The sequence below is a fragment of the Natrix helvetica genome, assembly GCF_964273705.1.
Source record: "Natrix helvetica genome assembly, chromosome: 8".
Taxonomy (NCBI): Eukaryota; Metazoa; Chordata; class Lepidosauria; order Squamata; family Natricidae; genus Natrix; species Natrix helvetica.
In genome coordinates, this window is record NC_138559.1 from 21,552,846 (window position 1) to 21,580,517 (window position 27,672).

The 27,672-nt window shown below is 45.1% G+C and overlaps 1 protein-coding gene across 1 annotated transcript in view; it reads left to right on the top strand.

Moving 5' to 3' along the window:
- Positions 1-1,803: 1,803 nt before the first annotated feature.
- Positions 1,804-27,672, top strand: part of NTM (neurotrimin) — a 686,981-nt gene continuing 661,112 nt past the window's right edge. The window contains exon 1 of the mRNA XM_081961267.1: positions 1,804-2,167. Within this exon, the coding sequence (XP_081817393.1) occupies positions 2,086-2,167 (82 nt within the window). The 5' untranslated portion in view covers positions 1,804-2,085. The remainder of the gene's footprint in view (positions 2,168-27,672) is intronic.

Genomic DNA, 27,672 nt, shown 5'->3' on the forward strand with positions numbered 1-27,672 from the left:
AGCATGTAAAAATGCAAATAGGAAAATAGGAAACATGTTTGGTGGGAAGGAAAAAGCGTTCCGTGCACCTTCGGTGTTTAGTCATGCCGGGCACATGACCATGAAGAAGTCTTCAGACAGCGCTGGCTCTTTGGTTTTGAAACGGAGATGAGCACTGCCCCCTAGAGTCGGGAATGACTAGCACATATGTGCAAGGGGAACCTTTACCTTTGAGATACAGGGAAATGAGAAAAGGGGCTCTGGTAAGAAAGCATGTGGTCTTCTCTCAAGGCAAGACAAAATAGCAACCGAATGACAATTTTATTTTACTTATTAAATTTTTATGCCTGACGAATGCCAAGAATTTGTGGGGTCCTTGTTACTTTCCGAGCTAGAGCACTGATGATGTTACCTAGTTGGGTAATGAAACGTCTACAAGAAAACCACCAAGCCCAGAGGGCACCAAGGACTCCACAGTTCAAACCTGAGCTACAGATGTTCTCTTCTATTGGTGCCAAGAAATTTTCAGGGCCAATAGGAGCCGGACTGCGCCACTTTCATGCTCATGACAGAGATATCCTAGATTGTCTGTATGGGGACATTTTAAGTTGGGAGAACAAGGAAAACCACTTCAGTACCATTAGAAGTTTCTCCAGACTACCTTCCCAGCAGGTTGGGAATGAGATGGAGGCCATCCTAAAGGCCACCTCCAAATGGTTATTGAGTCATATCTATGCCACCGCCCCTCTTCCTTAAGCCCCCAAGTCAACCCTTTCAGATGGCACTGGGTGAACTCCTTTCTGAGGGGTCCTTGGCACTCTCTGAGCTTTCTAGCACTGATGATGCTACCTAGTTGAGTCATAAACCATCCGCAAGAAAACCACCAATCTCACAAAGCATCAAGGATCTTGTTGTTGTTGCTGTTGCTGTTGCTGTTGTTGTTGTTGTTCTTCTTCTTCTTCTTCTTCTTCTTCTTCTTCTTCTTCTTCTTCTTCTTCTTCTTCTTCTTCTTCTTCTTCTTCTTCTTCTTCTTCTTCTTCTTCTTCTTCTTCTCCTTCTCCTCCTCCTCCTCCTCCTCCCCCTCCTTTTCTCCTCTTCCTCCTCTTCTTCATTCTCCCCCTCTTCTTCCTCCTCCTCTTCTTCCTTTTTTCTTCCTTCTCCTCTTCTTCCTCCTCCTCCTCGCCTTCTCCCTTCCCCCTCCTCCCTGTAAACCCCACTCCCCTTCTAGCACTGATGATGTTACCCAGCTGGGTCCCAAAAACGTCTGCGAGAAAGCCACCCAGCTCAGAGACCCCCAAGGCGCCCTCATTTCAATCCTCCCCTCCCCCCCAGCTACAAATACCTCCATTGGGACTCCCTTCTCATCCCTCCACGTCCAAGCCCCAACCCCAGCTAGAAACCCACTCCGAATCCTCCCACCCTTCACCCCATGGCAGCCGCCGCAAGTTGTGGGGACAGCCAGCCTCGCCCCCTACCAACCCCCCTCCCTCCCGCAGCCACCTATTCGCCCCTTCTCGGGGGGCCCCCGGAGGGCGAGGTTGCACGCGCGGGGGCGGGGGGGCGGGCAAGGGGAAAGCTTCTCATCAAGCGCCGTCCGCGAACCAATGAGTGCGCGCGCCGCAGTGGAGGGCTGGCCGCGGCCGTGGATCTCGGAGCGCGTCTGGCTGGTCCAGACCATGAGACGGAGGCGGATTCCGGAGGAGCAGCGCGCGCTGGCTGGCTGGCTCTCGGGCGCGCGTGGCGGAGCAAGCCGGGCTCGGGACTCCCGCGTGGGACCTTCCTCTTGAGTGACAGCACCCCTTCCCCCCCACCCCTCATCCCCCCCAGCCTCCCTCCCCTTCCCATTGGGCGCCAAGCCCAAGGCAGCCTCCCTCCCTCTCTCTCTCTCCCTCCCGGGCACCCAGCCTCCCACGGCATCCCCCTCTGCCTTCCCTGCCACCCCACGCTGCCCAGTTGGAGAGCCACGCGAGCCGGCAGGGCGGGGGGGAAAGGAGCGGGGGAAGCCCACCCCGGAGCTTGCTGCTTCTACTGCCGCCGCTGCTGCTTCTTCTATTGCGAGGGAGGCGAGCCCGAAACGCGACCGGCTTTTCCTTCCAGGCTTCGAGGATGTCTTGGCTCCTGGCAAAAATTAACCACCTTCTCTTTTGGGCGACCCTGGCCGGGATGGCGTCGGTCTTCCTCTTTCAAGGTACGGAGGGGAAGGGGTGTCTGTCCACGGGGGGTTGGGGGTGGGGGGCGGGAGATGTGGGGGGGGGGGGAGAGGGGGAGAGGGAGGGATTGGCGCCGCTTTCCCCCTCCTCTTTGGTCTCTTCCCCTCCTCCCAATTTTTTTTAAAATTGATTATTATTATAATTTGGGCTGGGATGAGGATGCTCTTCCAGCGGAGGACTCGCGTTTCTCCCGTCTAGTTTCTCCGCGGGTTTCGCTCAGGGATTCCATGCCCAGCGCCGGCGGGACGGTTCGCGGCCGTGGGTGGGTCTCCCTGCGGCGCGGAGCCGGTGTGTGTGTTTGTGTTAACACCTCCCCTCCCTCCCCTCCTTGGACCGGATGGGTTCCGAAGACTCCCTCCCGTCTGGCCAAATTGCGGAGGGGCGTCTTCTTGCCTGGCGTCGGAAGGGGAGAAAAACTTCGACGCGGAAACTTCTGCTACTTGTTCGGGGAAGGCGAGGGCGGAGGAAGCTTGTGGGATGGGTGGGAGGGAGGGAGGAGAGGGGACCGACAGGTGTGATCGATGGTCGACTCTTCCTTCCCACCCCACCCCACCCTGTCTTCACTTTCGGTGCCTGCCTTTCTTGGATGCTCAAGGTTCATCCTAGGGAGCCCCTCCCCAACCCCTTCCGATCTCCCCCCGCCCCACCGAATAACCCGCGAATAACAACACCCGTGAATTGTGGCTTTGTGAAAAGGCGGCGGTGAGACTGTCCCAGCGTGGGTGGGGTTTCTTTTTGGAGTGGGTGGGTGGGTGGAGAATGAAGGGATCAGGCCCATCTAAAGCTTGGTTGGAATCAATACGTCCCTGCCGATCGCTTTGCCCAAAGTAGTGGGGGAGGGAAGGGGGGGAGGAGGAGGAAGAGACACCCAGAGACAGAGAAGAGGTAGAGGGACAGCCAATGTTTTCCTATCTTTGAGGGCAAGTTGAATTTAAATAAATATCTGGATGAAGGAGTCTCCAGCAGTCTCCAAATAAATAAATAAATACAATAAAATAAATCCACCTTGTTCACAGCTTGGAGTTCTCTCCAAGATGTGACTTGGTGGGCTTACTGTGCATGGAACCTCTGTGGCAGGGAACGCTGACTGTTTCTGCCTCTGTCCCCGCACACCCACCCACCCACCCACGCCAAGACACGGCTGTATTGTGCCCACGGGCATGTCCTCTGCACAGATCTCTTGCTCTACTGCGAATCTAAAAAGAATTTGAAAAGTTCTCCTCTACAGATCCTAAAGAAGGGGGCAGGGAGCGATGGCAAAGAGGCTGGGCATTGACAGCTGTCCATCTGTCTATCCTGATTCAATAAGGCTGCCTGGCCTGACTTCTTGACTGGGGTGGTGGTGGGAGAAGGAAGGGGGGGGGCAGGAATCCAGGAGAGACAGGATAGCTTCCTCTTTGATGGTTTCCCTCCCAAGAGACTTTCCCTTTTCGACTGGCGTGAAGACTGTCTATATACATTTGATTAAATACTCTATTTATGATCATTTCTGACCCCCCCCCCTCCAACCAAGGTCAATGGACTTGATAGGAGTCTTCCTTTTACTCCTCGGGGGAGCTGCGGAGTAACGGAGGAGAAAGATTGTAGCAAAGCCCTGGATGTGCCTTACTTCGAAGCTGGAGGAAATGTGGGGTTGAACGCTTGCGCCAGTTGTACAAACAGCTGGAGGCGGTGCTGGTGGAAGGCAGAACCTGGCATGGGCCAAATTGGGCTGCCTTGTGCATTTCAGAGACCCGGGGGGGGGGGGGGGGCGGGAAGGGAGGTAGAGGCAATGGCTGGTGGTGGGCCCATATGTTTCTGCTTCCATGCTGGTGAATGTGTCAACTTGTATTAGCTCTTGCGCAACCATCTGGAGCTGTTGGCGTGTGTTCTCTCCCCCCTCCCCGGAAGTAAGGAGATGGCTCCAGCTTCCTTACAGATGTGCTGCTGTGGTGGTCCCGAGCGGCTGTCCGATGCTAATGGTCCCGTAGCTTGGGTGGCTGCCCTGGATCCACAGAGGTATGACATTGGAGGACTCCGGGGAGGACTCACACCCTGGCTCAGCCCTTCTTTATTCTCCTACCATCTGGAAGGAAATATAGAAGCACAGGCAGCCGCACAAACAGGCTGAAGAGCAGTTTTTATCCATGGGCTGTCAGACTCCTGAATGAAAAATAACCCTACAGCAACATAGTACGACTGATTTGCGGGGCCGGCGCGATGGGCAATAAATTCCCATGATGCAATAGGACTGGGTGTTTTTTAGTAGGATTCACTGGGCTAAGGGATTTTTTCCCCCCGTCTTTCACTGTGAGTTGCGTTGTGTTGAGGAGGCTCAGCCCAATCTCATTGTACACAAGTTGTACTTGGACAGTAAAGGTTTGACTTTGGTGCATACATTTGCTGCTTACCTAAAACTTGTCAGCTTTAGTGGCCGTTGAGAGTGGCTCTTTTAACGGCTTGAATGTGGCAATAGAGTCAGTATTGCTTGGGCCAAACTTTGGCTTCTCAAAGGTGTCACTCACTTTTGTATTTCAAGTCCAGATGCATCCTTCCTCCGAACTGCCAAATTTCCCTTCCTTCTTCACAAACTCCCATCCTCCTCTAAAATGCTTATCTACATTTTTATTACCAGTAAGCTCTTTCTTCTCCATGGATAGATTCTTTTTTGCAGAAAGAAAGTTTCTCCCCATGGTTAAGCAGTCAAAAACAGTGATGCAATTCCAAAGTCAGTAGTGTTGTTTTACCTATCATAGTGATGGCGAAACTTTTCAGCACTGAGTGCCGAAAAGGGAACACCAGCACACTAGTCTGGGCCACAACCCCGAAGAGGAGCTGCCCAGGGCTCATGCATGTGCCCGAAAATGAACTTCCAGGTTTTGGCACATGCATGCGCATCAGCCAGTTAATCTTCTGGGTTTCTGGTACACATGTGTGCACAATGATCAGCTAGCCGGCGGGTATGCTCAGGCAAGAAAATGGAAGACCAGCTCTTCCAGTTTCTGGCACTGTCGCATGTACGAAGGCCAGCTGATCGTTGTGCGTTATGCACACCAGAACCCCGAAACAGGAACAGGCGATGCCGCGTGTGCCAGGTGACATGTCTCTGCGTGCCGTTTTGGGCACATGTGCCATAGTTTTGCCATCAAGGACCTATCAATTGTTTGTTGCTATTCTTGGGCTCCAATGTAGTGTCTATACCAGTGGTGGGTTTCAAAAATGTTTAGAACCTCTTCTGTAGGTGTGGCCTGTTTTGTGGGAGTGGCTTGCCGGCCATGTGACTGGGTGGGAATGGCTTGCTGGCCATGTGACTGGGTGGGAGTGGCTTGCCAGCCATGTGACTGGGTGGGAGTGGCTTGGCACTTAGCAACCCAAATGTTGGCTCAGAAACTCTGGCATTTGAAGCACCCAAGTCTTAAAGCTGTCAAGTTACAAGACCCTTGCACCCCTAACCCTTTAGAAAAAAAAATCCCGGGGGTGTTCAAACTTGACAGCTTTGAGACTTGTGGACTTCAACTCCCAGAATTCCTCCTCTCGCTCTTCATCTTGATGATGTGCGGACGGGCGGGGGGAGGGAGCTGGAACCGGTTCTAAGTGGCACGGTAGATTTGTGGAACCTCTTCTACAGATGAGGTTACAACTGGCAGGAACCCACCCCTGGTCTATACTATTTCATGTTCCATGCCATCTAAACATCCTGGACTCCTCCGTTGCTATGCTTTACTCATTACGAGATCCTTCCTTCTCCCCTCCTTTTTTCCCAGTGGATTTACAGCAGTTGAAAAGCTCATATTAAAATAGAATGCTGTCATCTGTAGCTACAGCTGTGCTAATCCCCCCTTCTACAAAGTCTGACCTTAAGTAGCCCCCAAGGGTCCACTGAATCAGCCTTGCTCTCCTCTGTAGCCAAGGATTTAATTCCTTAGCTGTCTCCATTGTGATTGTATGCACTCAAGATCTTCCGCAAGACATGAGTAGATCAGTGTTTCTGAAGGCTGTCCATTTTAGGACTTCAGCTCCCAGAATTCCCTTTCTTCTTCTTCTTCTTCTTCTTCTTCTTCTTCTTCTTCTTCTTCTTCTTCTTCTTCTTCTTCTTCTTCTTCTTCTTCTTCTTCTTCTTCTTCTTCTTCTTCTTCTTCTTCTCTCTTCCTCTTCCTCTTCCTCTTCCTCTTCTTCTTCTTCTTCTTCTTCTTCTTCTTCTTCCTCTGCCATATCCATCATCAGATGTTGGCGATCATGTTGGCAATCCTATTTTTGTCAACAGCCTCACAAAAAAGTGCTGCTGAGTTTTGTCCAAACCCGTCTCCTATATTTTGAAGCCATGATATTCTTCTTCTGCTTGGACCTTGTTGGCGTTGAATCTTTCCCTGGAGGATTAAGTGAAGTATGCTGTATTTTTCTGGGTGTCGCATCACATGTCCAAAATATTCTAACTTTCGCTTTTTAATGGCTTTGATGATTTCCCTTTGCTTTCTCAGGCAGCTTATTACCTCCTCATTTCTGATTTTGTCAACCCAACTTATACGTAACAGCCACCTGTAAATCCATATTTCAAAGGTTTCTAGTTTCTTCAAGTGGTTTTCTGTCAGAGACCAACTCTCTACTTTGTAGAGCAGGTTAGAAAAGATGTAACACCTGACAAGCCTGATTTTCAGTCTTAGGCTTATGCTGTGACTGCATAAGACCTTTTCCATTTTGAAAAATGCTGTTTCAGCTCTCTCTATACTTGTCTTTACTTCACCGATCATGTCCCAGCTTTCATGTAAATTGAAAACGAGGTACGTGATCCTTTCAACTTTCTCTAGTGGTATCCCTTCCAAGTTTATCTCTGGCAAGTTGTTTGCTGACGACCACGATCTTGGTTTTTGAGGTGTTAAGCTTCAAGCTGTATTTTTCAGATATTTTTGAGACTCTGTTGATGAGGAACTGAAGGTCTTCATGCTTACTGGTAAGCAGAACTGTATCATCAGCATATCTTAAATTGTTGCTCTAAACACCGTTTACTTTGAGGCCAGCATCAATGTCTTCCATTGCTTTATTGAAATTCCCCAGCCAGTCAGAATTCTGGGAGTTGAAGTCCACAGGTGTTAAAGTTAACAAATATACTGGCTACTGATAGACTTTCTGTAACTAATAATGAGGTAATATTTAAGATATTAGAGTTTGCTGAACTTACCAGGGCTCACTGTCCCTCTAAAAATTAAGTTTCCCTTGAACTGAGCTGAACTCTGGATGGCACCTGAATATTTTTTTATTTTGTTTTCTTGGCAGTAGTACAGAAGTAGCTTGCTACATGCCTTCTGCTAATATATATTATTTCAATTGCTCAATGTAATCAACAATCTTGGCACTAACTATGTATAACAATACTTTATTTTGGGGTGTTTTTTTTTTAGAAAGCTTAAGTTATAGGTGGAGGTGCACCTTTGGTGGGAGAAATCCCCTTTTTAAAAAACAAAACCCTAAGGAAATTGCCATTACTGATCTCAATAAGGTTTGAAGAAAATGGCCTTTTTGGAAAGATGATATCTAATATTAAATAGTTGGCTTTGTAAGCAGAAGGAGTGAAGTTCAATCTCCAGGTAAGAATAGGAGGAAAAAATTATTCTGCACCCCTAGAGTTAGGACAGGTAGAGGAAAAAGGATGCCACACTAGGAGGAGACTCTATGGTGTCTTCTGGACACCTTCCGAATTGAATGGGCACTTCCTGTTAAGACTTTGTGGCTCCTGATGTTTTGTTTTTCTGTGGGAAACGGGTGCAAATGGCTCTATGAGTGTTTAAAATTGCTGATCCCTGTTCTAAAGAGTGACTGCCAGTCTGTTTGCATGGCAAGGATCAAGATGGGCATGTGGTTAGACACCCCCCCCCCCCATGCGTGACCTCAGCTCTTAACATGTTTTGAAAATAATCCTTTTGGGTTTGTTGAAAACAAGCTTCATCCTTGGCACCATCCAGTTGTAACTGTAGTAACTTTTGTTGCTACGTCAATCACATTTGATAAAAGTATAATGGCAGTATCTACTTCTGTATCCCTGGATCTGTATCCTCTCCCCTTGTGCTATTCTATTTACTAATCAGTGAAATCGATGTTTGAGTTTATACCTCATTCACTTGTGAGGATTGGATTAGTTTTGCATCTCAACTTGGTTATACCTTGTGATGGTTCTATATCTTTTTTTGAAACAAGTCCTTTAGAATCAGCTATCTAGACATGAGATATCTGGATTATCTAAATATATAAATGGGGCAAATATCAGGTGAAGATGTAACTTGCTAGAATTCTCCTGCACAACAACAAAAGTTTTTTTTAAAAAAAGCAACTGTAAAGTACTGTGTTTTCCCAAAAATAAGACAGGGTCTTATTTTCCTTTGACCCCCCTGAAATAAACGCTTGGCCTTATTTTGGGGGGAGAGGTCTTATTATTTTTAAGGTGCAGGAGACAACGAGCGTGGTCACCTCATGGCTGCTGCTGTGTTGCAATATTTTCTGGGGGGGGGATTATTTTCAGGGGAAGGCTTTATATTAGTGCATGCACTCAAAAGCCCAATTGTGCTTATTATCCCGGGAGTGGAATAATATTTTCGTGGAAACTGGGTAGTTATTTGCACAATTGGCCAATGATGAACTATTACAAAAAGAAATTGCTATTCACTAAACAGTTTGCTTTATTCTTAAACTAAAAATTTGGTTTTAGTTTTGGAAATCTTTTCCCAATGTGTGCACGACTCTGCGTCCATGTGCGCAGTCCCCGTGCATGCACACCACCCCCGTGCATTTGCACATGTCTCCTACATACACCCCACTCCCCACACATGTGTGGCAGAGACCCGCAAACTAGCTGGCCAAGCAGGAGGGACGCAAGCATGCATGGGGGAGCTGAGGCAACGACTCATGTGCCCACAGAGAGGACTCTGCGTGCCACCTGTGGCACACATGCCATAGCTTTGCCATCACGGAACCAGACTGTTGTGAGATTCCATCACCAGATGTTCTAACTGATGGAGTTTCAAGGCCACAACGTTAATGCCCCTCTAAACCATCTGGACTATCACATGTGGTCTCCCGTTGTTAGAGCAGGAACAACCCAAGGCTGACACCGACACAACGAAGAAGCTCTTGAGTACCATGACCTCAGTGGCTGTGGGAAGGAGAAGATGAGGTTTTGAGCCACCTTCTGCCCCTCCTCCTCCCTCATGATAACGTTCATCATTTGGTTCAGAAGAGAATGATGAAACTGGGATCGGTTGTGAATTGGGGGAATCAGAAGAAATTAGCATCGTAGCTGGCTGTGGCTTATCTTCCTCTTAGCTCCCGAATCGAACAAGCCTCAACAGATAGCTTCCTAAGGAGTTGAAACGTGGTTGAAACCAGGGAAGCTTCAGAAAACCAAAGAGAGACTATTTAGACTTCTCACGACTGAGCTAAACGCCAGAACTTTTGGGGGATGGGAATCCTTTGAAGGAGAACGATTTTTGCATTTGGTATCTGGCGTTTGGTATCTGGCGATGGGCAAATTTGTCAGGGTGCTTTCCCAAAGAGGGTCAGCCTGCCTGGATATGACATCCATTAAGCCCACTTAGTCTTTGTTACACTTTGCAGCCTCCTGGCCTACTTCCATCTGCCCAGCTGACTTGCTTAGAAAGCAGTCCACGTTCCAAGTCAGTGCACTGCCAATCTCTCTCTTCCCCCCCTCCTCCCCAATATTTTAAACTCCTTTCTTAAAGTGGAACTGCAGCTCCCTGCATTGTCCCTCCCTCCCACTGTTTCCCACGGAAAAAGAGGGACCATTCCTGCCGCAGGTTAGCATGTCTGTCTTTTTGGAGATAGGGGAAGACACATCCTTCCTTACATGCAGGAAGGGAACGGATAAGCAGAATAGGATCTAAAGGCGACATATTTTGCTTATTGTGCCCCACAATCCATAGGTTGCTATTTGTTTCTTTCTTTCTTTCTCTTTCCTGCAATCCTATCATCGCCTCTTAGAAGGACGCCTAATTTTAACGCTTCCCGATCGGTCGTGTTTGGCTGCAGTCTTTTGTTCCCCCTGCCTAGTGTCTTATTTACTGCTCCTAGCAATCTTCTCTCAGCATAAATTTACACAGAGGAAAGTATCCAAGAACGGCGTTATCTTTGGTGATTTCTATCGCTGCCTGGACAATTTAGCTAAATTCAATTTTGTCATTATCTTTTAAAGCGTCCCTCAAGCAGAGTTAATGAGAACAGCAAGAAGTGAGAGTTATGTTTTCCATAATTTTCTCCCTCCCCCTTTCCTTGCCCTCCTCCCTCTTCTGCTCTTCCCACCCTTCAGAGGGATGGCATAACTTTCAGCCATGTCAAGACATTCGCAGTTCAGATCGTAGCACGGACTAAGCGGTTAACTCTCATTTACAAGAGAATTAGTTCTGAATAATGGCATGCCATTAACACCCTTATGATACTTGCAAGGTTTTAACGCTGATGTAAATTTACAATGTTTTTATTTACTATTAGCTTTCTCGTTCCGAGCCAATGTCATAAAATTCTTTGATAGTCCAATTACACAGCGTGTTGTTTCTTCTGCCAAGAAAGAGATTTCTCCAGGACTGAGAGATTCATGTTCTTCAAAGCGAAGGGATGACCTTAACTGTCAGAGGTTGGTTCCCATTCGAGGTAAAATATGTATCACTTTCTTTTTATTATTATATTTTGATTTGTGTGGGCGCGGGTGTCGTTCTCATTGGCTAGTCTAAAGAAAAGAAGAATTAGGGGTGACATGATGGCAGTATTCCAGCATTTGAGGGGCTGCCACAAAGAAGAGGGGGTCAAATTATTCTCCCAAGCACCAGAGGGTAAGGCACAAGAAACAATGGATGGAAACCAATCGAAGAGAGAAGCAAACTGGAATGAATGAGAAACTTCCTAACAGTGAGGACAAACAATGGAACATCTTGCCTTCAGAAACCATGGGTGCTCCATCACTGGAGGTTTTAAAGAATAGACTGGAAAGCCACTTATCTGAAATAGTATAGGTTCTCTTGCTTGAGAAGGGGGCTGGACTAGAAGATCTCCAAGGTCCCTTCCAGCTCTATTCTATTTTAAATTCTTCCAATGGTGCCAAAGGCAGGATGAGAACAAACAGTCTTCTGGTTTCTACTCTGATGCCTTCACCTGGTTTATAAGGACTGAGAGGGAATGACGGGTTCAAACTTTCTTAGCTGGCTTCATGCCTAAAGCAGGACTTGAACTCATGGTTTTTGGGTTTCTAGACTGGTGTCTTAACCACCACACCAAACTCAGAGAACATAGTAGAACTGCTTAGAACAAAACCTCTCTAGTCCAGGGGTTGCCAATCTTTTCTTTATCACAGACCCCCTTTAAATATCTTTTGGCCACGGACCTTGGCCACGGACACCCAAGAATTAACTCAATATTTTTTTTCAAATTTTCAAAGACCCCCTCCCCTCACTGTGACAACCTCACTGCCCCGCAGGGGTCTGTGGACCACTGGTTGAGAATCACTGGACTTGTTGTGGCCTGCCGACGGCCAGCAAAACTGGCCGCAGAATTGGACAGTGAGGAGGTTGGAGTGGAACATGGGCCAGTCCTGGTATCTGGGGAAGGCTCTGATGAGGGCTTTTGAACAGGGAGTGGGCTTTTGCAGGAAACAATTTGTTCCTTGGGTTATTTCAAGAATGGAAAGTTCTGTTTGTGACTATAAGAGACTCTGTGCCAAGTGTTGCCTTGCCCTGCCTTTGGAAACGAGTTACCTGGCAGGTCTCCAAGCGAGATAAGGTTCGTGTTGATAAACATTCCTCTGAAAGACTGTTTGCCAAGCCTTGCTGACTGGAAATGAAAGGAATTCACAGTCGTGTAAATAAAAGAGGTGTTGCCGGAACCAATACTCTGCTTCATGCTTTTTAAGGAAGCCTGAGTCAAAACAGGACTAGACTTTTTGCACGTGACCAAGGTGAGACTAATGACTTAGATCTTCTCCGCTTCTTTTCACTCTCTCCCTTGTGTTGGTACAGTAGGATTTTTTTTTCAGTGTCTAGCAAGCTTTGGAAGAAGATACAGTGTGTTCTAAACAAGCAAATAAGTTTATAGGCGAGCTTTTCCATGTTTTTCAGCATTGCAGAGAAGGAGTTGAACGACACAGCCTTGCCAATTTTATTTCATTTTTATTTTTTTGGGAAAAAAGATCGTTCCAAACGACAGATTGTTACAGAAGTTTAGTCTGGTATATTGAGTGAAAAGAGACTTTGCTCCATCATGGGTGCTTTTTGATGTGTGGATGATGGTGTCAATTAATGCATATTTAAGTAAATGTATTGACCTTTGTTTGGCTAATATCAAGATGCATTATCCCTTGAAGAAAATAATAAAAGCCCTGGCTTGATTGGGGTCAATATTTACTACTTGGTTCAATGGAATCATTATTATTCAGCTCCAAGCCACCAATCAGTGCCATATAAATAATAGAAATAACCGATCCTTTCAGCCTTAGACATCCCAATTACAAAAGGCACACAATATATATTCTGTTTGTTTCTGGGGCCTGATTCAGAGGTATGTTTGACATGTTGACTGCATAAGATGGTGTTTTTCTTTTCTACAAAGAAAGTAGGTTGAGAGATCATTCCTTTGTCTCTTACAAACCAATTGCTGGAAGAAATGCCCTTCTGGGTTCAGTTTTAAATGGGGAGAAAGACACTGGAAACATGGCGGCTTTTTGGAAAGATGGTTTTAATGGTGGACAGGACCACATGGTTTGAGGTCCTGGGCGAAAAAGAAGGAATCACTTGTCTTGAAGATCTTGAAGAAAAAAAAGGAAAAAGATGCTGAGAGAGCCTGAGTTTTATACCCTCTCTTTTGGGCCCCGCCTTGGAGCTTCCTGTTCCTGTGTAAGAAATGTATTCTGATTGGTGGTCAGACTCCCGTGGGACGGAAGTCTTAGTTAACTTTGTAGGCTGTCTGTCTTTTGCGTCCCCAAGCTTGGTTGACCTGTTGAGCTGGTGATGATGTAATGAAAGGGCTTTGGGATTCGTATTACAGCTCTGCCTGAAGGAGGTAGATCTTTGTTATGTAGAATAGACTGGCTCAGGCCTTAAGGCCCCGTTGACAAAGGTGGGATGGGGGGCAAGTTTCTGCCTCCTTTTTAGGGGAGATATTATGCCATTTTTAATATTTCCTAAAATATTTCATTTTTCTAGGAGAGGGGTAGGTGCTAACTTGCTACACTACATAATACCAATTGAGATCCCTAGTGCTGTGTAACGGAGGGAGCTCCCGTTACTTATCGCAGCTTCTGCCAACCTAGCAGTTCAAAAGCACGTAAAAATCCAAGTAGAAAAATAAGGACCACCTTTGGTGGGAGGGGAACACCTTCGGCATTTAGTCCTGCCAGGCACATGACCACAAAGACGTCTTCGGACAGTGCTGGCTCTTTGGCTTTGAAATGGAGATGAGCACCGCCCCCTAGAGTCGGGAACAACTAGCACATATGTGCGAGGGGAACCTTTACCTTTTACTTGTGGTTTTAAGTCAAGCACTACCTGCAGTTGTGTCAAATCTAGCACCTTTTCCAGAAATGATTCTGTTCCAGTATTCCACAAAAGAGTCGTTCTTGATCATCCTTCCTTCTGTGTCTGTTTTTTGGACATCTTTAACATCTCAGCCTTTCTTGTATCCAGTCTGGTGTTTTCAAAACTTTTTCCCAACCTTAAGGGAATAAGAAATGATATCAAATTATATTTGGGTTTGCGGAAATACCATCCCAAGGAAATATAAACTGAGGCCGGAAAGAGACACCTACAATAATAGAAAAGAAAGAGAGAAAGGAGGAGAACATGAAAGGAAGGTGGGGGAAAGAAGAAAGAGTCGAGGAGAGGAGGATGGAAGGGAGAGGAAGAGAAGGAGAGAGAGTAGGAAGGGAAGAGGAAGAGGAGGAGCAGGAGAAAGGCAAGGGAAGAAGGAAAGGGAAGGAGGAGAAGAAGGAAGAAAGTAGAGAAGGGAGGAAGAGAGAAAAGAAAGGGAAAATGAGGTGATGTTACAACAGGAGGAAGGGATGGTAAATAAAGCAACCCAAATTGTATATTATAATTCATTAAATGAAATAATAAATGTATAAGAATGATAAATGTATAGAAGAATAACAACTATGTGAATGTATACTTAAAATGCTATGTAAAACAATAAAAAAACCCCTCTTTCCCAATCTTTTTGATTCCTGATGAGCCAAATATTCTAAGCAGCTGGCTTGGCCCTTGTCCACTTCTCCACCCCTTAGCTGCTTTAGCATTGGATTTTATTTATTTCTAATCCTTGTTCCAGCTTTTACTCTTCAGGGCTGGGAATGACAACTTGACAGATCGAGGCCAAACTGCCTGGCATGTCCCGTGTTGATGGGTCTTTAAAAAGCAGGAAGTGAAAAGTCCATCAGTCTAATTCCCAAGAACCGGAAACCTGAAGGAAGTTTGCCTACTGTTGTAGGATGAAGGCGAGAAGGAGAAGAGATGAGGAAGCTCTCTGAGCTTGGTTGTTTTCTTGCAGACATTTCATTAACAAACTGGGTAACAACATCAGTGTGGGGATGAGGAAGATGATGAGGAGGATGGGGCCCTTGGTGCTCTCTGATGGAAACCAGGACATTTTCTGCATAGATCCAAAGGATGCAGAGCTGAGATATAACAATAAGCAAAGTCGTTCTGTGTTGTTTTCAATCGGCTTCTTCCTCTTAATAATAACTCAAGAGGCAAAGGCTCTGCTGGTTTTGTCTCATTGCCAAGAGGTGTAGTGTGGATTTTTGATCTGCTAACAGATAATGTATCCAACACCGAGAACACGCTTGTAAATTAATTGGCCTTTTGATATGCAGTCTCTCCCCCTTCAACTTGTTGCCCATTACTGGTTCCACACTTGAGCTGGTCTTTCGTTCTTGGCCTTTCCCCAGGAGTGACCATCCCCTGGTCTTTGAAAATCCATTTCATTTTATCGTCCACCTTAGCAGCCTGAACATTTTCTCCTTCCCCGCCTCAAGGTTTTTAAAAAGAGATACTTGGGGGGGGGGAATCCCAAACTCCCCAAACTGCAAAAGCATGTGGAGATAGATGAGATATTTCTCTCTCCACTCTGACCCCTCTCTTCCCCACTCCTTCTCCCATTCCTCCCTGTCTCTCTCTTCCTCCTTCTCTTCCTCCTTTTCCCTTCCTCTCCTTCTTCTCCCCTTCTTTTCCTCCTGTCCCTCTCTCTCTTCCTCCCTCTCTATCTCCTTCTTCCCATTCCCCTCCCTGTCCCTCTCTTCCTTCTTCTGCACCGGCGGGAGATATTTCCGTGCGACAGGTTCACCATCCCTGATCTAGGGTCTCATCTGGGATTGCTAAACTTAGTACAAGATGGGGGTGGTTACTAGGTTTGCAGAGAGGAGTGAGAGCTGGTTAAGCTTGCCAGGCAAAGAGAGGTGAGTTGTCTGTAGTTTGGAGTCTACAACGCGTTGCATTTTCCATCTCTCTTTTCTAAGTAGAGAAGCCAGGCATTTTGAAATGGGTGCAGTCTCTACAGTGGTTCCCCTATTGTGAAGGCAAACCTTTTTGGCACCGTGCCCAAAGCAGAACGCGCGTCCATGTGTGTGCATGTGCCATGCTGGCCATCTGGTCTTGGGGTTTCCGGCCAGCTCATCTTCACATTTGCCGAAGTACTGGAAACCCGAAGATCAGCTGGCCAGCATGCACATGCCTGTTTTGGGGGGCTATTTTCAGGCCGTTTTCAAGCTGTTTTGGGGCCATTTTTGGGCTGTTTTCAGGCCGTTTTGGGGGCATTTTTGGCCTGGAAATGGCCTGGAAAATGGCCTGAAAATGGCCCTCAAACCAACCTGAAAATGGTCCAAAAACCAGCCTGAACACAGCCCGAAAAATGGTCTGAAAACTGCCTGGAAAACAGCCCCAAATGGCCTGGTTTTGCCCATTTTTTGGCCCATTTTCAGGCTGCTCTTTGGCAGTTTTGGCCTGAAAGTGGCTTGAAAATGGCCTGGAAACTGCCTGGAAAAGGCTCAAAAATGACCTGGTTTTGGGGCATCTTTCTGGCTGTTTTCCAGCCATTTTCCAGTGCTCTGGTGCCCATGAACACCAGCTGGCCAGAAACCAGAAGAGAGGCATGCGTGCCATAGGTTCGCCATCACAGCCCTATTGTCTGCACCCCCCGGCTACATCTGAAACGGATGCCCAACCTCAGCAACTTTAAGACTGTTGGAGTTCAGCTCCCCGTCGCCGAAATCATAAAAGGCATCACTGACTTGCCAAATTAGAGGGAGGGATCCACGATACAGATTTTGTCGCACAGGAGAAGTTAATTGATCTCTTTCCCCTGAAAGGCACTTGCACACAACATCTTCAGTCGTAGCAATTCAGACACGGCGCATGGGTGGGCATGGAGTTGTGAGATGGAAAAGCTAACTCATCCAACTACCCTTGACAGAGTGGATTTGATTTAAATCAAGTCGATGTAAATGACTAGTAAAAGGGCTTGATTTCAATCAGCTCAATTTAAATCCTAATTTTTAAAGGGCAGCTGTCATCTCAGTCCCGCAGCAGCTCCTCCTCTGACCAGGTGTTGATCAGCGACAGTCCCATTCACCACTGCTAGATAGAATCTGATCTGATAGAATCAAGATCACGTGAAGTGTTAATACCACTTTATAATGCCTTGGTAAGGCCACACTTGGAATACGGCATTCAGTTCTGGTCTCCAGGATGTAAATAATATGTGGAGATTCTAGAAAGAATGCAGAGAAGAGCAACAAAGATGATTAGGGGACTGGAGACTAAAACATATGAAGAACGGTTGCAGGAATTGGGTGTGTTTAGCTTAAGAGAAAGAAGGACAAGGGGAGACATGATAGCAGTCTTCCCATATCTCAGGGGCTGCCACAAAGAAGAGGGAGCCAAGCTATTCTCCAAGGCATCTGAGGGTAGAACAAGAAGCAATGGGTGGAAACTAATCAAGGAGAGGAGCAACTTAGAACTGAGGGTAAATTTCCTGACAGAACAATTAATCAGTGGAAGAGCTTGCCACCAGAAGTTGTGAATGCCACAACACTGGAAGTCTTTAAGAAGATGTTGGATAGCCATTTGCCTGAAACGGTATAGGGTTTCCTGCCTAGGCAGGGGGTTGGACTAGAAGACCTCCAAGGTCCCTTCCAACTCTACTATTGTATTGTATTGTATTGCATTGCGTCTACCGTAATGAAGCCTGGCTTAGGCACCGTGTGGATTGCGAGCCTGATCTGTTTGTGCCTGCTGAATCCACTGAGCCACGGCAATGTGTCAGCGAATCACACATTAGATATTGTATTATTTATTGTTTACTTTAGCGCAGCCTTCTTTGCATGTCAACATTTTCCCATTGTACGATTTCAAGTCTTTGAACGCTGACATCGCATTAGCAGCCAGTCACAAAGCTTCCAAATAATGCATTAACTATTATTATTCCTTCTGATCCACTTGTGTTTATGTAAATGAAAAGCCAAAAAAAAATCAACAACCCCCAAACAAAAAAACAGTTTTCAGATTGCTTTCAGGAGCTTAAGGGCTTCGCATGGAGCCTATTATTGAAAAATCAAACTGCAAAGCAGCTTCCGAGATGCGGAATTAGCCTCTAAATAACACTGAACGTACAAGTCCAATTGTATGGAATCGGGATGTATTACAGTCTTGGAAATTCTGTAATCAAATCTCGTGCCAACAAACGGTCTGTTTTGATAGCCACTGTGCAATCAAGGGAAGAAGGGCGGTTAATTCAGCTATAATAGCGGAAGGATTTGTAAGAGGAGCTGCAGCATAGGAGAAGTAAAGGAGTTACTACTTGCGGTAGCTGTCAGACGAAGCAATAAGGATCTGCAGTTCAGACTCTATAATGTTGAACGTCTATGGAGATTCTCATGGTTGCCTCAAAGGCGCTTTTTCAAAAGGCAACTGGACTATGTTTTCTCCTTGAGAAGACATTTCACTTCTCCTCCAATAAGCTTCTTCAGTTCTGATTGAAGAACTGAAGAAGCTACTAAAATAAGAAGTGAAACATCTTCTTCAAGGAAAGAATATAGTTAAAAAGTACTTTTGGGACTACGATGCTTTGCATTTTCCATCTCTCTGTCCTAGTATGGAAGGAAGATACATTTGAAATGGGTGCAGTTTTACGGTGGTTTCTCCATTGTCCAACAACATCTAGAACAGCAACTTTTAAGACTTGTGGGCTTAAACTCCCAGAATTCCCCAGCCAACTCCAATTCTGTGTGGTGAAGTCCACAAGTCTTAAAGTTACAGGGGTTGGATACCCTTGTTCTAAAACATCGTGACTGTTCCAGCCGCAAAACTGCCCATGGCTGTTTGTGGGTCTCCAGCTCAACAGAAGGCTGGTGAAATAGAATGGAATAGAATAACAGAGTTGGAAGGGACCTTGGAGGTCTTCTAGTCCAACCCTCTGCCCAGACTGGAAACCTTATAGCACTTCAGATAAATGGTTATCCAATATCTTCTTTAAAACTTCCAATGTTGGAGCATTCACAACTTCTGGAGGCAAGTTGTTCCATTCAGTAATTGTTCTAATTGTCAGGAAATTTATCCTCAGTTCTAGGTTGGATCTCTTTTTGATTAGTTTCCACCCATTGCTTCTTGTTCTATCCTTAAGTGCTTTGGAGAATAGTTTGACTCCCTCTTCTTTGTAGCAGCCCCTGAGTTATTAGAAGACTGCTATCGTGTCTCTCCTAGTCCTTCTTATAGTGGGATTCCTTTCATCACCTGTTAAGATTGCTGACTGGATCATGATGAAATCAAAAATTCCAAAGGTGATCTTTCTGAAGTGCTCAGAATCCTCAATGCCTTGCATGAACCTCATACTTAGCATTGGCTTGATTAATCCTGATCTGTTGCAGTTGGCTAGGCTTTCGTGGTATCCTAAATCCAAAATCATGGTTTACTTGGCACAATGGATAGGTTTATACAGGGATAAGCAAAAGCAAGTACATTACATTGTGCTTTCATACAGGATGTAAATCTGGGGTGTCAAACTCAAGGCCCGCAGAGAGCTTAGTTCTGGCTCACGGGCCCACACTGGAAACAGCCTGCGGTGCCTCTGCCAGTGAAAATGGATCTCAGGAGGGCCACGTGTGGCCTTCCCAGACTCCGATTTTGCTGGCAGAGGGCTAGCCAAGCAAACTAAAACAAAACAAAAGGAGAAATGTTTCCCCTTTTGCATTTGAGCATGCAAGGAGGGACAGGAAAGGAGAAAGAGGAAAGACAAAGAAAGAGAAGGGAATTATAACAAGAATTAGGGACGGTCTGAGGGAAGTGCTGCCTTAGTACTTGGCCACCACAGCAGAGGTGGGTTCTGGCTCCTACTACTGCCATTTAGCTCAGGGATGCGCTGCACACTTGCACTTGATGTGCTCTACGCCGCAGGCTCAGTACTAAAAAAATACTTCTGCTTCTGCACAGAAGCCATAAACAAGATGGCAGTGCCTACGCCGCCACAGAGAGAACCGATTTGGGGGTGTAGCAGGCGTGGGTCACTGCCGATTCCAGCAACCCAGGCTGCCAAGCTACTATCTATTTGGCCGAACTGGTCTGAACTGGTAGGAACCCACCTCTGCAAGTGACGTCAAGCTGGCCACCCTGGCCACGCCCCTGCCCCCCACAGGTCAAACACAACCCTCAAAGAAATTGAGTTTGACATCCCTGTTGTAAATGAAATGTATATAGACATTTCTGCCTTGCTTTGGAATGGATCATAAATTTATGAGCATTCATTATTAAGACCCAGTGTTATCACTGAGCATACATTGGGCACATAACTTTCTTTCCCTGCTCTTCAATCCAGATGTTTCTCCTGCTTGTTTTTAGCTGCTGAATTCCAGTTCAAGCTGGAGTATTTTTTTTTACACCCTTCCAGAGGTGGGTATATTCTTTCTTCTCCCCCCTACAGCTGCCAGTTCCCATTAGCCTTATCGTGGTTGTATCATTTTCTCCTTTTGTGTCCCCTTTCTCTGTTCTTTTGTGATAATTTCCCACCTGAGCATGGAGTACGTTATAAATAGCAAATTTAAAATGAATTTTCAAGCAGCCATCATTAGTTCCCTCGATATCCATTAAACATGTATGCAAGGCAAGATGACAAAAAAAGGGATTGATTTTAATAGTATGGTTATTGGGGGGAGGGAAAAGGGAAGGAAATGTGTTGACAAGAATTATTTTAAATTCCTAATAATGGAGAGGAATTTGGTGTGTGGGGGGGAATCAAATAGGTTTGCAGCAGCAGTGGGGAGAGAGGCATGCCAAAACCGACCGTTACACCATTTTGTAACTGTGCTATTGATGTTACTATAGACGTCAACTTACAACCGTTTGTTTTGTGACAAGATAACTGCACTGAAAAAAGTGACTGGTATTCAGCCAGTTCTGACCAGTTCTTGTGGAACTTTTGAGTAGTTCGGAAAACTGGCAAATACCACCTCTGGCTGGCTCAGTCCCCATCTATTTGCTGCCTCCCGAGTCCCAGTTGATTGGAGTCTCAGCAGATTGGCTGGGTCTTTTTCTGTTGCCTTGCACAGGAGGACACATCTAGAAAGCATGTTACTGAGATGGGGTGGAAATGGAGATTTTACAGTATCCTTGCCCTGGAGTGGGGAGGGAATGGAGATTTTACAATATCCTTGCCCTGGAGTGGGGAGGGAATGGAGATTTTACAGTATCCTTGCCCTGGAGTGGGGAGGGAATGGAGATTTTACAGTAACTTATGTTCTATTGATTGATTGCTCTCACTGTCAGAAAATGTTTCCTTATTTCCAGGTTGAATCTCTCCTTGTTCAGTTTCCATCCCTTATTCCTTGTCTGGCCTTTGGGTGCTTTGGAAAATAGCTTGACCACCTCCTCTCTGTGGCAGCTCCTCAAATATTGGAACACTGCTATCATGTCTCTCCTGGTCCTTCTCTTCTCTAGACTAGCCATGCCCAGTTCCTGCAACCGTTCATTGTATGTTTTATCATCCAGTCCCCTAATCATCCTGGTTGCTCTTCTCTGCACTTTTTCTAGAGTCCACTTCTCTCTCATTTAAAGTCCTGGAGGGAATGACCCATTGATTTTTTGGCACCTATACCTCTGTCACATCAGATGCATACTGCAACATATGGAGTGCTTTGACCCATAAGATGGATAGACAGGGTTGACACATGAAGAATGCAAATATAGCAAGGAGGTTTACAGTAGGAAACAGGCTTATTTTTACGGTCAAGATTTGAATGCAAAAGCATACAAAAAATGTCTACCTTGGGATCTTTACAAGCAACCCAATTCTTCCTTCCAGCTTTCATCCGCAACATTCAGGTTTTTGGGGGACTGGCAAATAGAACTGGCTCAGTTCTCCCGAGCCACAAGTTGAGAGAAATATACCCGAATCAAGGCTTCGAAAACTATACACACACACACACCCCACAAAGGTGGGAAAATATTCAATCTAGCGTGGAGACTATTGGCAAAATAAATAAGTTGGAAAGCTAGTGAACCACGAATGTACAGAGGACCATAGCTGAAAATATAACTTTGATTTCAATTTTCATATTTGACAGCTGTAATTAGGTTGAAGAAATGCGACGAGGTGTTTTTTTCTTTTGTTTTTCTTTTCTGCCACAGTTATAAAGTACTAATAAATAGGAGCCTTTATAGTATGGTTAATGGAATTGCTCCCCCTTACCCTGCCTTTTTGGGTTTTTTTTTGTTTTCCTACCAGGTAGTCTAGAAAAATCCCATTAAAGGGAAAAGTCATATTGTGTTAGGGCATTTCAATGCTCAGAGGTCTGGCAGTTGCAGCAATAGCTATCTTTGACAATGGCAACCTTCTACTTTCATCCCTGATATGTTCATTGAAAGAACTGGCTAGTCTGTGGCTATAGCTTGACTTGGAAACTTCACTTCATCCATCTGCTCCTTGTAATCTAATTATAATTTGCTGAATGGGGATGAAAGAACTAAAAGGCGATTGAGGAAGATGAGTAAGGATTGAATAAGTTGCTATAGTGGTTGGAGGTACTGAGCTAGAAACAGGGAGCCCGTGAATTCTAGTCCCACCTTAGGGGTGAAAGCCGACTAGGTGACTTTGGGTCTATCAGCAAGAGATAGTGAGTTCTAGTACTGCCCAAGGCATGAAATATGGCTGACTGACTTTGGGCAAATCACCAGGAGACTGGGAGTTCTAATCCCACTTTACGCTTGAAAGCTGACTGGATGACTTTGGACCAATCTCCAGGAGGTTGTGAGTTCTAGTCTCACCTTAGACATGGAAGCCAGCTAGGTGACTTTGGGCCAGTCACTGCTTCTTGGCCCAACTCACCTTGTGGTTGTGGGTGGAGGAAGTAAAAGGAGGAACAATTATGTACATCATTTTGAGCTGTACTAAATAAATATGAGAGATAAATTTAATAGATAATGCTTCTTTCAGCACATCTGTGTTCTCTTCCACAAAGGAGACCTCCATCATGTACTACTCCTTGAGTCATCCAGTGCCAACTTACTTATGGCATAAACCAGGTCTTATTCTGAAGCAGTTTTTGAGGAGAGAGAGAGACAGAAAGAGACAGAGAGAGACAGAGAGAGAGAGAGAGAGAGAGAGAGAGACAGAAAGAGAGACAGAGCGAGAGAGACAGACAGACACAGAGAGACAGACAGACAGACACACACACACTGATAGACAGGGAGACAGGCAGATAGAGAGACAGAGAGAGACATAGAGAGAGACAGACAGACTGAGAGAGAGAGACAGTGAGAGAGAGAAGATAGAGACACACACACAGAGAGAGGGAGGACAGAAAGACAGAGAGAGGTGTGTAACAGGTGTTAAATTTAACTGTGATCCATAGGGCAATTAGCAGGAGTGATTGGTTTTTAAAAAAAAAAATTAAGTTATATCATTTTTCAGCTACTTCAGCCTATTAGAGTCATAAAAAGGATAGCAAAACGAGAAATGTAAATGGCCAATGCAAGCTGATTAATCCTGGAATGTATAATTCCATTAATATGCCAGCTTTTCCCCTTCTTCTTAAGATAGCTGCTTTAAGGCACAGATGGGGCCCCGGGAATTTATGCATTCACCGCCATTGTATTTGCATCTAATAGGAGATGAAGAAAATGTACTGGGGAACTGAGTCTTATTTTGCAATCAACTGAAATAATGATGTACTGCGGAAAAAGCCTGGCAATGCCGTTGGGGGAGGAAGAAAACAAACCTGAATATGGCCATTGTATCTCTTCCCCTGTATTTCGGGCAGGAAATCAGGCCACTTTTAGCCAGCATTAGGCATCTCAGATGAACAAGCTAAGTTGGGCTGTGGTATGCAGTGACGTGCGGTGAGGTTTATGGCTGGTGAGGCACTGACACACTGAGATGTAAAAAGGAGTGAGCCAGTGTGTTTAAAGGTTATTGTAGCTTCTGACAATTTCCCTAGTTGCTGTTGTCTTTTATCATGATGCTATTTCTTTCCATCTATGGATCAATAAACCCTGATCAATAGTTGGACTTCGAAACTGAAGAGAAGGAAGGATACAGTCTATCTTTGAACTTCACGAAGCACTGTGAGACTCTTAGGAAGAGCCGATATAGTTAATCGGGAGGTACTTAATGAGCTAGAAGAACACAATGATTTCATTTTAACACGTATTCATTGATTGATAGGACGTAAAATTTGTATAGTCGTATTCATTGTGAAGCTGCATGATTAAGAGTCCTTGAAATTGTTGGCTTACCGCATAGAAGTACTTAATTCTTGGCAAAATACAGATTCACCTAACGTGAGCATATGTTTGATCAAAGATTGCTCAACCATATTGGTATTTTGAATTGAAATATATCGGTGGATGGTTGTGTAGAATATTCTGTGCGAGTGTTTCTCGGCAACTTGAAGATGGGTGAACTTCAACTCCCAGAATTCCTCAGAGCTGCCTGAGGAATTCTGGGAGTTTAAGTTCACCCATCTTCAATCTGCCAAGATGGAGAAACACTGTTCTATGCTATCAGAGGAAGCAACGCTAAGACTACTATACATTACCGAACTGTTTGTATAACTCTATTGAGTTTACTGAATGTGTGAACGGGTGGTATAGCATTCTTGCTCACAGTTGGGAACCCTGGTTTTAAGCCTTCTGCCTGATTATAGGGTAGAATTATCTTGTGCAAAGCTGCTGTGTGCTCTTGATGAATGTTGGGGGAGAGCCAACCATTGCTTTGTTGTTTGTTTATTTTAAACTTTTATTTAGCATGGTGTAACGGAATCCAACATTCACGCAAGTGAGCCATTGTTTTTAGATCCATGCTTCTGCTTCTTGCTGGGAGATCCAAGTGAGATCCAGCAGCCAAAATGTGTACATTATTTAGCCATGATAAAGTCATGTTGTCCTGGGTGCCCCCATGAGGGGATACTCTATGTTTTACTCCCGTTTTAAAATTTGATTTATTTGCTTTGTGTGCACATGGGACAATTGAGCTGTGAGTTCTCAGGAACTAGAACAGAATTTCAACTTGGAGAGGGGAAATGTAAGGTGTCAAGGTGATAATTTAAGAGCTGACCAGCTGATGCAATGAAGGGAATGAGTCAGTAGGGTCTTTGGCTGTTATCCCTGTGTAATAAGAGGAGGCCCTGCTGGAGTGTTTGTCGGTTTGTCGGGTTTCTTCCCTGCTGTAATTGCTGTTTGTTTAGATGCTGTTTGTATTCCTATATCCCTATCTTCTCTCTCTCTCTCTCTGTGTGTGTGTGTGTGTGTGTGTGTGTATTTATTTATTTATTTATCAGCACAAATACAACACGCACACGCACACACACACACATACACACATATATATATACACATATACGTATGTTATATAACACACACACACACATCATACAGAAAAAAGGCTGTATGTATGTATGTATGTTCCAACATAACTCTGGAGTGCCTCAAAGAATTTCAACCAAACTTACTACACAGATGACTTACCCTCTGAAAGCAAATACTGGGGGAGGGAGGTAAGACACCCTTGATGTGTGTGTATTTGTGTGTGTGTGTGTTTGTGTTCCAGCATAACTCTGGAATGCCTGGCCTGTTAAGGAGAGTGATTGTGGCATCCTAGAGGGGCAATTGTTTGTGATGTCTGTTCCTTCACAGCTTCCTCTGGAAAGCCAGTCATGATGTGGACCAATGCGGAAACACCTGATGGATTTGGGACAAAGTGCCAGGATCATAGACAGGGCGGGAGAGAGGAGCACGTGGGAGAGGGAAGGGAGAGGGCAGGGATAATGGGCATGGGAGTAGGGGGATAAATAAATACCTGGGCAATGCTAGGTTTTCAGCTAGTTGTAGAGGAGAGCCACTATTTGATACAAACCACTGTTGACTGGACTTGCTACTGAGTTGATACATATGATAGACCTGTGCACACTTTGACGTAAGGTTTTGTTTGTTAATGGTTGGGGAAAGTTTGAATTACCTTCAGCTGCTGCCCAGTTCATTTGAGGATATAAAGGCCAAAACCAGGCGGGGATCCACATTGGAACCTCTTTTATAGATGTGAGGCATCGTGGATTGCACTTCTCAAAACCCAGCTTGTGGCTGAGGAAGCATATGGCAAACAGGATAGCATAGCATCCACCATGTTTATGACGTGAGCATGAAGCGCTTATCTGGTATTGCAAATAAGACATCCCAGAAAGCCTGCATAGCTTTATTAATTAAATGCACTGCATTTGCAGCTTCCAGTTGCCTGTGTGGTTTTATTTGTGTTTTAACACCAATTTTCTTTCTGGAAATGTAAACAATTTTGAATCGTTCAGTCACAGTTTGCATAGGATTATTTTTATCCTTTTTGTGCTCTAAATGTCAGGTTACTCCTCCATATTCTATTTCCTTGGGAAAATATCCTACGTTAGTGGATTTCAGAAGCCCATCTAGCTACTTTCTTTAGTAAGTGCCTATTAAGAAGAAAGAAAACTTCTCAGTTTGATTTCTCCTGTTAATAGCAGCATTAAGGTGTTTCTTTCCCAGAATTCCTTTTGATGGTTAAGGGGGAATTTAACACTTTGAGGTTACTCAGGTAAACCAAACAGGGTTTGGAAAAAAATATTTTTGCATATTTTCTTCTTTTTAAAAAATAATGTTACGACTGCTTGGGGATAGACATTCCTATTTTGCATGTGCCTTGCATCTCAAAATGGCACACAGTACATACTTTCTGAAGGCAACTTCTGTTCCATCAGTTGATTCCTCTCACCGTCAGAAAATTTCTCTTTATTTCCAGGTTGAATCGCCCCTTGATCCGTTTACATTCATTATTCCTTGTCGGGCCTTCAGGTGCCTTGGAAAATAATTTTACCCCCTTCCTCTCTGTGGCAGCCCCTCAAAAATTGGAAGACTGCTATCATGTCTCCCCTGGTCCTTCTCTTCCCTAGACTAGCCATGCCCAGTTTCTGCAACTGTTCATTGCATGTTTTAGGCTCCCGTCCCCTAATCATCCTGGTTGCTCTTCTCTGCATTTTTTCTAGAGTCTCAACATCTTTTTATAGTGTGGTGACTGGACTTTAAAACTAAGTTTTCAAAGAAAGGGGACTTAAGGGCATATAACCGCAACCTAACAACCAAGGCTGCAAACTGTTCGCCTTTTTGCAGTAAATCAAACAAACAAAATGTCAAAAAGTTACAATATTTATATGGTTCCTTACCAAGCACAGCTAAGTTGTATTACAGTAACCCAAATACCCTTGCAATCCAATCCAACGCAAGCATGTCACAACTTTTGAGCACCCCTAATGTTTGGGAATGGAAAGTTGAAAAATTTGACATGCCCTAAGCATCTCTAGTACCCCAAAGTACTGTAGCACTGATATCCATTGTTCTCAGCCTCCCACGTTCCTCAAAGAAGCGTTATCAAACAGCGAGGGAGGGGAAAAATGGATTTCTCAAGGGTAATAGCAGTAGGGGTGAGTGGAGATCATGTGTCATATGTTCCAGGTGTGAGGCAATGCCGAGTGTTAGGATGTCCCAACCGTGTAGATCTGTCCTGCGCTTGGAAACACGTTAATCACTGATCTGACTCCATGGGTGGATGTGTTGTACCTAAATATTTGCAACTGGAAAAGCAGCATATCTAGATAATCCTTGACTTGCGACCACAATTGAGTCCCAGATTTCTGTTGCTAAGCGAGACATTCATTAAGTGGATCTGGTCCCATTTTACAACCTTTCTTGACACGGTAGTTAAGCGAATTGCACAAGCATTAAATTGGTAACCCGGTTGTTAAGTGAATCTGACTTTCCCTTTGAGTTTCCCTCTTCAGAAGGTCGCAAAGGGAGAATCATGTGACCCCGGGAAACTGCAAGCATCATAAATATGCGTTCAGTATGCCATGCGTTCAGATTTTGATCATGGGACGGTAGGGATGCTGCAATGGTTGTGTGAAAAACGGTCATAAGTCATTCTTTTCATTCCTGTTGTAACTTCAAAGGGACACTAAATC